We start from the raw sequence: 15,210 nt of genomic DNA, 5'->3' as shown, positions 1-15,210 counted from the left end.
ATAAGAGAGATTTTTAAAAAAAAATCTTACTTTTTACCTTCACACCATAGGACAAATTTGCATATTAATCTGTCAAATACCCACATTTTCATGGAAAAGCTAATGTGTCATTATGGTATATTAATGGAAACCCTTAGAATTGGATTCCTATTGTTTTTCAGCAGTAATGCATCCTTGCTTTAAAAAAAAGAAACCATCACAGAAATTCATGTTTACAATTATGAACCATTAGCTTTTTCCATTAAAACCCATTACAAAATTCCCTTGCTAGTGTGATTTTGGTATTGTTCCAAAATGTTTTTACATTATTACAATCAAATCCATTTAATTATAGTTTTTTTCAGCATGGTTCTATCAGATCATCACGTTTGTAATGTGTTCGAGGGGATTAAAACGTACAATACATATTTGAGACCTAGTAGAAATAGTAACTTATAATAGTAATAGTAAATGTGTAAATTTGCATACAATGGAAATACTCAATAAAATAGGTTAAATAGGTGGATTCCACTACAGATAACATAAAACATATATAAGACAATACAACATTTACTGTAGGTGTCACAAAATGTACATATGACTTAATTTGAGAATTTTCCATTGCGCTATTCTGTATGTCTGTGCTATTGTCCAGCTGCCATTTTCACCCCAAGATATACTCTTTGTCGCTGCTGTCCTTTTGAAATCTCCATATTTCGTGATATACATTTTCTGACATAAATCATTGTTTAAATTATGAATTTCAAAAGACACTGGTTACTCTGTAGAAACAGTCAGGCACCCACAGTATCAGTGATTTACAGAGACATGAACTCTGCCTTCAGTTTTTTTAGCAAATAGGAAATCACATTCATCTTTAACATTTCATCAGCTCATTCAATAACCTTGTGATTCTGATACCAAATACATTTAGGCATAAAGGTCCCCAAAGACTGGAATAACTGTAAACAATCTTCAAAATTGAGGTTGCAGGTATTTAGCCCCCATTTCCGGTAAATACAGACCAAAACTAAAACATAAAACCATGTCCACGGTGCAGTATTTATATTTTAAGACGCTCTCTAGAATAGCAGAAGGCTATTCAGAAGGCAAGTGAAGGGTACCAGGACATTCACATTACAAAGGCTTAGCAGGGCCCTATGTGTCCTGTGATGTAATCCAGTTTGAAACTGGACCCGCTTTGCTTCATAGATTTAAACCCAATTAGACCTCAAGCCTGTGCAGAGGGATTTAGGTGGCATGTCAACAACAAAAGGCATTCTGCACGACCCTGAGCCCTGTATCTGATGTTCCATGTTAATTCCAAAATGAAGGGGAAATTAAAATAGGACAGACACGTACAGAACGACAACAGCTTCTTTGAAGCTAGAGGTGAATTGTAATGATGTAATGACACATTTCGGCTCATGTTAGGGGTTGTTTTGGAAGAGCAGGGAATGTTTTATGCTTGTTGTTAATGTAATCAATGGTCAAAGGCTGGAAACCCGGAAAGATCTCTTTAGAAACACAGGAGTGCCTCTGGAAGAACTCCTGGATCCCCTGAGAATAGAGTCTGGGATGTGTTTAACCAACACATGGTGTATTGTAGGATTGCATGTCTACAACAGGCTTCTGTTTGCTTGTGTAAATCATTTCTTAAGCAAAGAACCACTTGGTGGTGAGAGAGATGGAAAAAGGACTCAAGGACTTGGGTTAATGTGCAAAATTATCAGCAAATTAGCAATGTTTTTCATACATAGACTTTTGAAGGGGAAGGTCGACAGAGATTCCCTACAGTTTAACGGCCAGAACTGCATACTGTACACACAAAGGCAAGCAAACTCAAACAGAGTCACTAACTCAGGCCAGATTTCTTCACTCAAAATAGCGCAGTTTTATAAAAAGCCAAACCCCTTTTCTCGCACTCTCTCTCCTCTTCACTTTTGTTCCATGAAGCTACAGCGAAACCTATTTTGAGCCTTTTTTTCCCCACTCAGTCACTCTTCCCATCATCACTCTTTGGTTAACTGCATATACCAGTGCTGACCTTGGACAATGCTGGCTCTGAGCTAGCATACTACTGCTAGGCTGAAAAAACAATGGTGTTGACTACATTCTGTACATCATAATATGTGTGAAGTAGAGTTTTAAAAGGGTCAAAGGTACAGTATTTGTCATATAAAATCAACATCTTATGATATCTGTTGATACTTCATGCATTTTTAATAATATGGGTAAATAATTACATCAACACTAAATTACCTTCTAACTGCAGTGGACAGTCTAAACTTGTGAATCCTAAGAATCCCCAAATCAGATGATCTAAGAGACAGAGTTGGTATATATAGGTGAATTAGGTCTTTCACATAGCCAGGTGCAAGACTGATCGAAACCTTAAATGTCAACAGGAGAATCTTAAACTGAATGTGTAAGGAAACAGGTAGCCGCTGAAGACTGTGTAGAAGTAGAGTAATGTGAGCACTGCGCATGGTCAAGGTAAGTACCCTAGCAGCAGCATTCTGGACATACTGCAACATTTTTTTATATGTTTACCTGGCAAACCAATAAGCAGACCATTGCAATTATCTAGCCATGTTGTAATTAGAGCATGCACTAGGGTTTCTGTATCAACCAGATTAAGAGAAAAGCGAAGAGGTGCAATATTGGGCAGGTGATAAAAATAACTTTTAACCACTGCAGCAATATGTGAGCTGAGTGAAAGAGATGTGTCAATCAGGACACCTAGATTTTGAACAGAGGTTGAAGGTTCAGGAAGAGCCCCATCAATGTCAAAGCAGTAGATCCAATCAGCATTATTTTAGATTTATTACTATTTAATTTAGCGACATCCAGTGTTTGATTTCAGCGATGCAATCCGTAAATGTAGCAAAAAAAGATTTATTGATTGATTGATTTTTCAGAGGCAGAGGTTAATTAAATCTGGATTTTTTTTGTGATCCAGTCTGGCCCTTTCTCTCTCACTCGCAGTGCTCATGCAGGGATTTGCGCGTGCATATAAGAAGCTCATTCTCACCACGTATTTCAGAAGTCAGGTCGCTTTGTAAAAATGATAACGGTTTAATAAAGTTCAACTTTAGGCGAGCTGTGGCAAAACTTGCGTTGAAATGCAACACATCCATTTTCTCACGCAGGGTTGCACCCTCCATTTTTGTCGGTGTTGTGTGATAAAATTTATTAAAGGGCCGCAATCCCAGGTGTTTTCTGCAATGTAAAAATAGTCAGTGGTATCCCCAGAATTTGTCTTTCAAGTTTTAGGTCAAAATACACCACATATCTTCATCGCAAGATGCTGAACATGACTATTTGTGGCTGCAATAGAAAACGTGCCGATTTTGTGTTTGTCTCTTTAAATGCAAATGAGCTTCTGCTTCCCTCCCCGTATGCAAAATAGGAGGTAGAGCGCTTACACATGTGCTTTGAAAGAAATCAAGACAAGCAATACGGCGGAAAGCTAAATTACTTCTGTGATGCACTTTCCAACCAAAACCATACACTAACTGCAATACAAATCACCTTAATGTCTTGTTCATAAATACGAATTAAATGGAAAAGACAAAAACATAGATAGAACAACATATGCTGACCATTTGCTATATGAAATGTTGGCCATTGATGATTAATAATGTGCATGCATATTACTAACAGACATAAACAGAGATAAAGGCAAAAACATGCATTCAGAGTACTTGTATATGATAGACGGGTGTGCAAAGATCAGCAACCAAGTGTTATTAAGTTGTGAGTAGCAATTTCTGCGTAACCTCATTGTCTTACAAATGCACACTCTGTTTCTATCCGCTCTAAGTATTGTCGCACTTATGACATTTGAGAAAACACCGAACTCACGAGAAAGACACTGCTATAACTTTCTTTCGTTGTAATGAACAAGCTTTACAGAAAAGATGTTGGTCACAAGTCATCTGAACCAATGGGCGTTTAACCACTAACTTTAGGACACAACACCTGTCTTTGAACCAATGTTAAGTCTCAGGTTTAGCCCGGAACATGTAAACAATAGCCCCTAATGTGCTAAACACATTATTTAATTAAGGCAATTTAAAAACCAATTGTAATACTTAATTCTTCCGGAGATGAAGCTTGATCTCGAGCAGCTGGTACTGATCCACTCTTTAGAATATTTTTTTTGGCGACAACCAATCTAATCTGACCAACGTTGACTCGCCGCGACCCCGGGAGCCGGAGATACATTCAGCGGAAGGCGACTGGCCGGAGCCTGGGCCAACAGGTTTCGGAGCTTTGATTTTTCAACCTTTCCAGCAGCCGGGAGCTCTAGCTCCCAACTAAGGGGTCGCATCGACTCGACTTCCAACGAGCCCTTGTTTGTTCTTTTAGTCTTTCCCGACCGTAGATACGGGCCGGTGAATGTTGGTTTGTTGATCCGAAAATCGTGCCTATTCCCCGGACGCAGAGTTCACGGCGTACCGACTTTCAATTGTTTATAACACCGGCCGCCAAGATCTCAGCGGGACAGACCAGGGAACGTCGGAAATGTCTCCACCCGGCCTCCTTTTATGTTCTAATTTACATCCAACAACAGCACACATTTGTTGTTTCTTAGACTTTTTTATCCCTGGTTAATGGCTACATCTGCTCCTGACTGTAAATGGCGGACAGCATGTATCTGGCAGATGGTGGAACTAGGCGCTCATAAGGCGGAGTCTGTGAGCAGTCTTGGGCAGGCGTAAATCATTTTGACATCAGATTGTTAGGGGATCCCCAAGATCCTGTTTTGTGTCACTGTTGTGGTTTAAAGGAGATTACAAAAAGAAGAATAGATGGATTTGTATAATTACAGGGTGTTTCTACACACACGCTGGCGACTCAATTTCTGGTAGATAAACATTTAAAAGTGCATTTTCTGGGATTGCGGCCCTTTAAATACATGCCCAAAAGCCTATCTGTATTTGTTGCTGCAAACTGTTTTATAACTCAGCGGTCCAGTGGTGGACCTCAATGTCAACATAAGGTGGCCAAATAAATGTAAGGCGGCGGGATTTACTGTTTAGAGAGCCGAGCAGTGACCAATCAAATCAAAGATGACAGTTAAGGGGATGGTTCTCCCAAGAATGAAAATTCTCTCATCATTTACTCAGCTTCGAGTTGTTCCAAATCTGTTTTGTACATTTCTTTGTTCTGATGAACACAGAGAAAGATATTTTGAATAATGCTTATTACCAAACAGATCTCAACACTCATTGACTCCCATAGTAGGGAGGTGTTTACAACTTGCCACCATCCTATACCTCCTTGCTTCAGTTACCCAGACCCCAGGGGCAAAAAAGTCTCACTCCAAGCTGAACTGAGAAGTTGGCAGCCCTGAGTAAAGAAGGATGAAGTTCTACAGTACACTCCCCACGAACACCAATTTATAATACCAGACATATACATACATTGTTAATTAATTCCATTCCATTCCATTTTCTACCGCTTATCCGAACTACCTCGGGTCACGGGGAGCCTGCGCCTATCTCAGGAGTCATCGGGCATCAAGGCAGGATACACCCTGGATGGAGTGCCAACCCATCGCAGGGCACACACACTCACTCATTCACTCGCGCACTCACACCCTACGGACAATTTTTCCAGAGATGCCAATCAACCTACCATGCATGTCTTTGGACCAGGGGAGGAAACCGGAGTACCCGGAGGAAACCCCCGAGGCACGGGGAGAACATGCAAACTCCACACACACAAGTCAGAAGCGGGAATCGAACCCCCAACCCTGGAGGTGTGAGGCGAACGTGCTAACCACTAAGCCACCGTGCCCCCCTGTTAAGTAATTAATAAAGTAAATCATTCTAAGAAAAATGATTTGGATAAGATATAGATTTATGATGGGAGATTGTTACCGTGAAATATATTGTTACTGTGAAATAAAACGACTCATTCCATGAAATAGATGTTTGACCATTCCGCCCACCCCTTTGCACTTACAAGTAGATAATTTCTTAGCTGAATGGCAACTAATTTCTCCAAGGTTCTTGCAAAGGAATTTTAAGTTGGAAATGGGTCTATAATTATTCATATTTAGATGGTCACTGCAGCAATTTGTAATTCTTCAGGAACAATAGCAGATACTAAACTACAATTTGGTAGATAAGTTATGGTAGGGGATATATCTGAAACACATGTCTTAAATAGAGCAGTTGGTGCAGCGTCACACTGACAGGATTTTGTGTTATATTTCATAATGAGATCACAAAATCACAGAAACTGTGCTCTTGGTGATAAGACCCTAAATCAGTGTAAGCGGTGCAGGTTTGAGGAGTATCTAGAGCAATTGAAGCAGTTACTGATTTTTCTGAAAAAACAGCTGAAGAAAACCATTCACCAGATGTTCAGAAGCAGAAATGTTATGTTTTAGAGGGTTGATGAACTTATTCACAGGTCCTTGGGTCTATATGAAGAATTTTTAATAGTGGAAGAAAAATATGAAATAAGTCCTGAGGTGAGGGCTGCACAGTAGTCATGTAGATGTTTGGTGCAAGCATGACAGCAAGCCCAGTTTTCCTGTACAATCTTTCCAAACGACAACCTTTTGCTTTTATAGCTCAGAGTTCTGTAGTGAACCAGATTGACGCATGTGTGGATGGCACTAGCCTAGTCCTAATATGGGCATGTTCATCTAATATTTATGAGATAACCTTCTTGTAGTTAGGAAAACTTCTGAAGGACAGGATAACATTGAACAAGACAAAACTCATGTTCTAATGGAAGCAGAAAGAGCCAGTGGGTTCACAGAGCTAAGTTTGCGATATGAGATCAACTTCTTTTTACACAAAACTGGGATAGGAAAGCCAAAATGTAACAGTTTGTGGTCAGAAAAGGCCAAATCAGTGCCAGTAACAGTCACATTTGGCAAACCAGATCTACAGGTTAGATCAAGTACTTGGACCCTTTGAGTGAGTTGCAAAATGAATAGGTTGGATTATGTCAAAACATTCCAAAACACAAGTTCTTTATATCGAGCAGTATTTCATGTACGTTAAAATCAGCAAGTTCAAAAACCGATGTAAATCTAGCACACACAAGAGTAAGCAATTCACTCATTTCAGAAAAAAAATCTGAATGAGATTTTGGAGGTTGATAGATTAAAAGCAGCCAGCGCTGTTTGACCAGTCATTTGTAATGCTAAGTATCATTCAAAGGAGAAGAGATAGTCGAAATATAGAAAAATAAATGTAGCCAGGTGGTGTCAGTAGGTTTAGATTAAGAAAGTCATTGGGTACTTGCCAGGTCTTGGTCAGGAAAAGTATATCGAAGTTTATATCAGTTATTATATCATACAGCACTGATGCTTTATTAGTCAAGGAAGGAATGTTCCGCAGAGCACAATGCAATTATCGATAACGCATTGCAATTGTTACCTTACTCAGGGTCAGCAGTTAGTGCCTTCAGATTTTCATAACTGATATTGAAGGTTTATGAGATGGGCAATTATCAGTCCAGATCACAGGAATTTTCATTTGCAGAAAATGCCTTTGTCATGAATGGTGTATGTATCACGGTAGCCACAAAATTTTGAGTTGTTTACAACTTTCAGAAGTGTTTAGAAGGAAAGGAGAACACCTTTAGTTTTGAGCTGAGTTGATGAATCCTGAAGAGTCTTATCAGAGGAGACCATTTTACCAAAATCAATCAAGATCAAGCCAAAACACAAAAACAAAAACCAGGTGGCATAAACTTGAAAACATTTACATAGCGACATGGCTAGTGATCGATTAAGAACCACTGATCTACATAAATGTCAAGAACCCATGCACAACTTACTGTCTGCGTTAGCCAGAACAGTTTCGAGGCTGCATCTAGTATTGCACTGAAAAGAAGGCTTCCAAACGGAACCACAGAATATAAACAATGCCGTTGAAACAAACGATAAAGGGAGTGGAGACTCACTCTATCAGATGTCAGGTATGATGAGGGCGACACAGAGAGAGCTTGCAACAGATTTGTTGAATGTGATCGCCAGAAACATGTCAGTTTTGATCCAGTTCGGATTTTTCACATTGCAGTGCGGCAGTATCTAAAGAATGTATCCAGAATGTATTCAGAAGCTGTCTTGAGTGTATCGTAGTATCCAGAAAACATTCATTCAAATAAACAAAGTAACAGCATGAAGGGGCATCATAGCGTGCAAAGCATTCTCAGTTACAAAGTTGTTAAAACTAGTTCTTACATTCACATTCCTGGTAAAATCACACTAAAGTGGCTTTAAGGTCTTATGTTTTCTCCAAGCTTAGCAAAACTGTTGTTCAGCTGGTTTAACTTGTCTAGTCTGATCAGCTGACATTACCATTAGAAACCAGCCTTGTGGCCAGTTAAGCAACAAAGCACCTCAGTTAAGCTGAAAGCAGTCCCCACATTTCTGGAGCTAAAAATGCTTAATTTTGCAGTTGCAAAAAAACATAGTAATTTCTGTGAGTTAAGTCTATTTATTATCAAAGTATTTGCCAGCAATACCGCTATTTTTGGAGAAAATGTCAATAATTGCATTGCAGGCTGATTCAAGGTGTACCCCTACATTTTCTGCTTCCCATCCTAAAAATGTCAGTCATGGACAAGAGTGCTAGCTTTTTTTTAAATAGATGGCAATGGATGTTGTGAGCAATTTGTAAGTGTTACAGACCCTTTTATCTTCCTTCTATTGTATTTCTGCTTGACTTTTGAAGCAGGTTGTGACGGAATGCGCGATGTGATGATGACACATGGCGAGTCTTCGGACAAATTATGTGGAAAATCTCAAAAATTTGCAAGTTGCCGCACATTTTGTGGAGTTTGTTTGATTATGCATTAAATTCTGCAATCGCAAATTCGCAAAATCCTAATGGGACTGAAGCAGTGGGAATGAGCAGAAGAAATATATATCATAACCAATTAAAACTGAAGTTCCATTCTCATTTACACAATGTCCTATATTTCTCATTTGTTCTACACTGTCAAAGCCTGTAAGTCAGCTTGAGGCCACTCAAGGCCATGAAGATTCCTCATGCACAAGCAAACACACTGTTGAACATATAATTACACTGCCCAAGCAAACATGGTCAGCAAGAGGGTATGAAGTCTGGTCGGAGTTCATTGCTCAGGTTACCTTTAGCTAGAAAACGAAATTTATGTGAACATACTTTTCACTCATAACGACTTCCCTGACAACATTTGGCCTGTGGTTGACCTAGGAGTTCACAAAGCATATACTTTACTGTATGTTGCGTTTTCATTTGGCTAATTGATTTCCATATAATTCAGATTCATTACAGGGAAAATGACACAATTATTAACGTTGGAAGTGTGGGAAAGAATCTATTTTCCAAAAACAGTACCTAAAACCTATTTGTGATGTATTAATTGAAAACCTTAGCAACAAGTATTTGTTTATTTACTTGTTGTTGGCTCGGTTTGAATATTTGAAGACCTTTTGAACTCTGTGGCTGAAACCTGATCCGGGGGTGAGAAAGAAATGTAGGTTTCATACTTGTAAACATTTGCACATGGTTATGGTCACAGGATTCAGCTTAAGCCACATTAGCTCCTGGCAATGGTACATGCGATCCACCTCTTCAGAATCATTCAATTTGAACTGTCAAAAAACTGCCCAACTTTTTCAGGGCTCACAGCCGAGATTTAGTCCGGAATTTATCCGCCACAAACAATTACAAGAAAATCTTTGGGATTTAAAAAACCCAGTGCATTGCATCCATCTTAAACTGTTGCACCATAAGAACTAAATCTTCTTGAATTTCAGGTGTTTGGCTGACCCAAATTTCATGAATAAATTATGCAGTAATTTGATGTTAATAGTCTTACTCAGAAGGACTAAATTCCTTTCTAGCTTTTAGATCAGATAAAACAGAGCACATAGTGTATTGAAAGACATCACCTTGGTTTTTCAAATTCCAGAACCAGACGAGAGTGCCTAAATATACTCAGGTATTCTACTGTATGTTTACCCTGAGATTCTGAGCAAAAGTGTTGCTGCCTTCTTTTGAGACTATATACTCATTACAATTTTTATGTTTGTCCCTTTGTGACCCAACCATGGGTTGAAATAATCTACGGTAAACTAATAAATATTTGTAAGCGACACACATACATAGGAACACTGAGGTTTTGGTGAACCACTATGTTTCTTGTACTTTAGACATAGAAAGGGAGTTTGACTGGAAACAAAGTTCCAAGAAGTATTAAATAAGCTGATGAGAAAAAGTTAAACCTTATAAAGTGATAAGCATGGGGCATCTTACCTGCTAAAGTGTAATCCATATCAAAGCCAAAGCATTTGATTTTTTCCATGGCCAAACTTCGGTTCACAAACACTCTGGAAAAGAAGATGAATGACGTCTGTTGATACCAAACAATCATTTTTGGAAGTATTCCTAACCAGTCTATTAAAGGTGATGTGCAACAGTGTTTTATGCATTCTGACTTCTTTACCATGTTAAATGGGTTGGCTTCTCATGCTTGAAATAGACAACTTGTCAAAAAACGAGTTGGACATCTGACGTAGTATTTCTGTGCTCGATACACTCCCCACGCGTTCGTATAGGTTTCATTAAGTTGTTTTAAACATGAAAATACGTTTCGTAACAACTTTTCTCAAGCAAGGAAAGAAGGAGAATGAGCATGCACACACGTAAACTAGCTGGAGCAAGAAAGGGAGAGCACTGCATTCGCAGAGTTCAGCAGAGTTTGTTTGTTCACTGCATTTCGGTGAGGAATGTTATGTAGATGGTGAATATAATGCTGGATTTGGAGATCGTTTGAGACTGATAGTTGGAGTGGTCCCAGCGCAAAAGCAGTTTTGTACTTTGTATAGCCCCACTACCACAGACCTCACGCTTTAAAAAAAATTATTTTAATTTTGTTGTTGTTGCTCTTGTGCAGTAGATGAACAGCATTTTATTTGTATTTAGATACTATATATTTAGAGGCCATTCTCCAGCAGCCTGCACGCACACACAGGTGTATTACTGCCCACAACCGTCAAATCTTGTTGCAATTCACAAGTTCACACTTACATATAATGAATAGGAAGGGTTATGCGTATTTGGCTTGCTGTCCGAGGGGAGGGCTCTGAGCCTGGAATTCAGTCCTGAGTCCAAAACTCGGCCCAAAATCCAGAGCAACCCCACCCCTGGTTTCAGGAATAAGAAGTGAGATGTGCGGTGAGGGGGGATTAAGGGATGCTATAAAGCTGTGGAAGAACAGAGGTAAGTGATGTGGATTTATAACCCTTGGTTATTGGTTACTGGGTGTGCTCCTCCCATGTAATTATGTTGATTATCTGACATGTTCCTCCCGAACATTGTTTATGAAACATCATAACATGATTAATTTTAGTAATTAATGATGTCATCGAGTAGTCGACCTTGACTTTTATCAGAAAATAGGGGTGTTATCTGAGGTCGTTCAACCCCTATTGCATACTTTATATCTTCAAAGAGTCTTTAGTTTGATCACATTTATAAAAGACAGATACAGCTGTACGATTATTTCCAATAACAATCGAGCGGCAGGGAGCGTGTAGTGGGTGAGCTGAAGCACGAGCACACAATGCATAATCAAAGCTGAACTTCCGTAACCCGAACAAAGCAGATTGATGCGCAGGCTATTTCTCAACCTCTCGCTCGTTGATGTGTGGGCGTGCTTTTCCAGGCGAATTGTCCAAAATAAGGGATTTATAAAAGTTGTTACGTAACGGAAATTTATGTTCGAAAAAACTTTCAGAAACCTATATGAACCCTGGGGGAGTGTATTGAGTACAGAAATACTATGTCACACGTCCAACTCGTTTTTTTTTTACAAGTTGACCATGTTAAGCATGAGAAGCCAGCACGTTTAACAGTGAAAAGATGTCAGAATGCATGAAATTGTATTTCACCTCTCCATTACGATTTAATTAAATATCCAGATTTTAAATAATAATAAAAAAAACGGCTGAACTAGCGTTTAAATCTTGCAAAGTGGTAATCTAAAAATACACCATCTATATTATATAACACATTGTAAACTTTCACATGACGACTGAATATTTTTCAGTTATTCAATCATTTTTTTAGCTAAATATTACTACTGTATAAAAAAGAGCATTTCAAAATTACCATTGGTGCTAAAAGTTAAAACAAAAGTTGCTTTTTAACATCCCAAAAAAAAAAAGAGGAAAATTTGAAACAAAATAACTTCTGGGGATCTACTTCGATCGATCCTACCTTGTTGTTGCACAACATTGGACTACATCCCATGATTCCATTTGCCAGGTAGGAAACACACGCTGCATTCTGAGAGAGGATGTCACTGCTATGGCTGAATTGTCAAGCCTATTTCCCAGTTCATACTGTTACCCCCAAAGCTCGAACAATAACCCCCTCTCTATGATTTCTTGCCATTGAATTTCTGACTTGTTGCAAAAATGATTGTGCCAGTTCTCTAGTATTCTCTGTTTTTGTGCCCGTTGTTGAGCTGGGGGTTGTTTGCTTCCCTTTAAAGACATCTAGAACAATCAAGCAGACAGTAGGAAGAAACTGGCAGGCACTCAGGTAACAGTGTGAATCACTATTTGGAGACAGCTGATAAACAGATTACTCTTGTATCTCAAATGGAGCCTCACTGTTGCTCTTTTATGTATTAGGCTAAACCGCAATGAGGGACACACACTTTGTGGCATTAATATACGGTACTTCAGACACATAATCCTGTTTCTATTTTGTATATTCTGCAGCTTAAGAAGATTAGAGGGCTGAATACCGAAACAAAGCTTCACAGAGTTGGCAAAAGGGTGGGACAGATAAGACCTCTGACTTTGGACCTAAGCTAGACTGTATAGACGGTGGAATTATTGCCATGAAGCTCACATTTACATTTTCTTATCTTATCTAGGAAATGGAAACAGACAATGAGGTTGTGGCTTCACTGCAGTGAATTGTTTGGTCAAAGTTCATGTAAAAGAGAAGCAGGTGTAAACTATGCCCTCTTACAGATATAACCTTTGGTTGAATAATGAAAGTCATGTATGATCTTAAATCTTGTACATGTGTGAAAGGGGAAAACCGCTTTTTGAAAAGGTGATTGCATAATAGAAATGCAAAGCAGTTCTCATTACTAACAATATTTTTGTGGGGTTAATCATTGCACAAGCATCTATGTTCAAAGTCACGTGTTCTGTTGTGCCCATTCCCAGGGTATAGTCTGAACCACAGCTGCAGGGTTTGGTCTATAATTAGGTAGCTCAAAATCCCAATTTACAGAAGTCCCCGTCTAAACTTTCATAATGAAAACGCAAATATATGGAGTATGTGTTAAGAGTAGGTAAAGCACTGTATAAAAATTGCTATGAACTCTGATACTGTCTTTTAGAGGTTTGGGACAGAAGAGTTGACAGGAAAGCGCTGGGCAGAGCAGGTTCAGTAAGGACTCTCAAGACGGGAATCAAACTCGGGTCGACTCGGGTGAGCTCTATATGTCAGCGCGCTTACCCCAAGGCCATTGGCACCGACTCATATGGCTGTCTTAAAATGAGTGGACTGCAAACAACATGATCCTCTAAACATAAAATGTGCAAGTATATATTCAAAATACAATCAGACCTGCAACACTGGGAAAAAAAGAGTTACATCGCCCATGTCCTATTAAACACACAAACAAATTCATGTAGTACACATCTTGTAATTTTAGCACTGGTAGGGGCAGTCGTGGCCTAATGGTTAGAGAGTCGGACTCGTGACCAGAAGGATGCCGATGCTCAGGGGGTGGAGGGTAACGACTGAGGTGCCCTTGAGCAAGGCACCTTACCCATACTTGCTCCCCGGCGCTTCAGTGATAGTTGCCCACTGCTTCGGGTGTACGTGTGTTCACTACTCTCTGGATGGCTTAAATGCAGAGGTCACATTTCGGGTATGGGTCACCATATCTGACAAATAGGTCACTTTCACTTTTTTCACTTTCACTCCAACACAGTCATAGTAAGTCTATACTTATGATTTACCTATGGTAGGCCTCTCTTCTGTATTTCTTCATAGCCAGGCCATCCATGTTTGCTGGGAGGTCTGCATAGTCCTGAAGTCGATCACTCCATGATGTTGTCATAATTAGTTCTAAATTGGTGTCTGTTAAAAGAATATAAATTTCATTATGAAGTGTATTTAATGTATATTATAATATAGTTGTGGTGAGGAAGGCATAACGGGAGCCTTGAGGCGGGACCGGTGGCGTGATTGATGGTCAGAATCAGCTGTGCGCACACCGGTCCCGCATTTCTCACGGAGGAAATCGGGAGCATAAGAGGACGAGCGACAGGACTGCTTACGAGAGAGCACCGGGCCCTCCTCACGGCTCCAATCACGCCTTCCTCACCACAATAGAATATTCACAGTGCCAAAGTGACATTTCAATGATTTTTCCTTTCAGTTTGTCAAAACGAATCTCATTAAAGAAGAATGAGCTTTGAATTGTTAAAATTTGATTATTTTATCTTTACATTTACATCAACCAGCCAGAACACAACTACCCCACTGTTGTGTTTCAACACTGAAATTAATTGCATCAGACTTAAATCAGGATAAACTTGAATAACAACTGTTTGATGATGGCATTATCCACATGATTTAAATAAAAAAAGAATAATGTTTTGAAATGCTTAACAAGTCAGGCTATTTCTCAAATGGCACTGTAATTTTAGTGCAAAAACCAGAAACAAGACCACCAGATATTTTCTACCCTGTATATCACAAAGAAAGTTTAAGCACTTTCCCAATCACTGACTTAAGATAAATGACACACACCATAGAAGCTTGAGTCAGCACACAAGGGCCTACGGCCTTCACAAAGGCAGAATTGCACAAACAAGCAGGGGACCTTAGGGGCAGAAGAAGAAGGAATTTCCTACTAGCCTTCTATTTTATGATTGTGATGCTGAGTGATTAGGAGAAAAGAACTTCAGGAGAGGACATCACTTTGCTCTTCTGTAATAGGCTAAACAGCCTGGAATATTTTGGCCTCAAAATCTTTTTCTCAAATATTTAGACATGGCCCTCAGGACAAACAAGAGAAAAACAATGCTTCTTCCTAAAAAAATTGGTTACTCTTCATCTGAAAAAAGAAATTTAGTCCAAGAAAGCAGCCAATAGCTTGCTGTGGTGCCGTATGGTCTGCATTGAAATCTTAGGGGAAAAGTAGCCAGAGGATGTCCAGTTGGACGGG

At 39.3% G+C, this 15,210-nt stretch overlaps 1 protein-coding gene across 2 annotated transcripts in view; it reads right to left on the bottom strand.

The window, feature by feature from the left end:
• nt5c2b (5'-nucleotidase, cytosolic IIb) overlaps positions 1–15,210 on the bottom strand; it is a 34,532-nt gene that overhangs the window by 18,514 nt on the left and 808 nt on the right. The window contains exons 2-3 of one of the 2 annotated variants that reach the window (XM_056772725.1): positions 13,997–14,117; positions 10,260–10,333 (exon numbers count right to left, since the gene is read on the bottom strand). In XM_056772725.1, coding sequence (XP_056628703.1) covers positions 10,260–10,333; positions 13,997–14,097 — 175 coding nt within the window. In that variant the 5' untranslated portion in view covers positions 14,098–14,117. Of the gene's footprint in view, positions 1–10,259; positions 10,495–13,996; positions 14,118–15,210 lie in introns of those variants that run through there. The other variant, XM_056772717.1, reaches the window with a different exon arrangement.

The sequence above is a fragment of the Triplophysa dalaica genome, chromosome 2 (genome assembly GCF_015846415.1).
Source record: "Triplophysa dalaica isolate WHDGS20190420 chromosome 2, ASM1584641v1, whole genome shotgun sequence".
NCBI lineage: Eukaryota > Metazoa > Chordata > Actinopteri > Cypriniformes > Nemacheilidae > Triplophysa > Triplophysa dalaica.
This window is presented reverse-complemented; position numbering and strand designations above follow the sequence as displayed.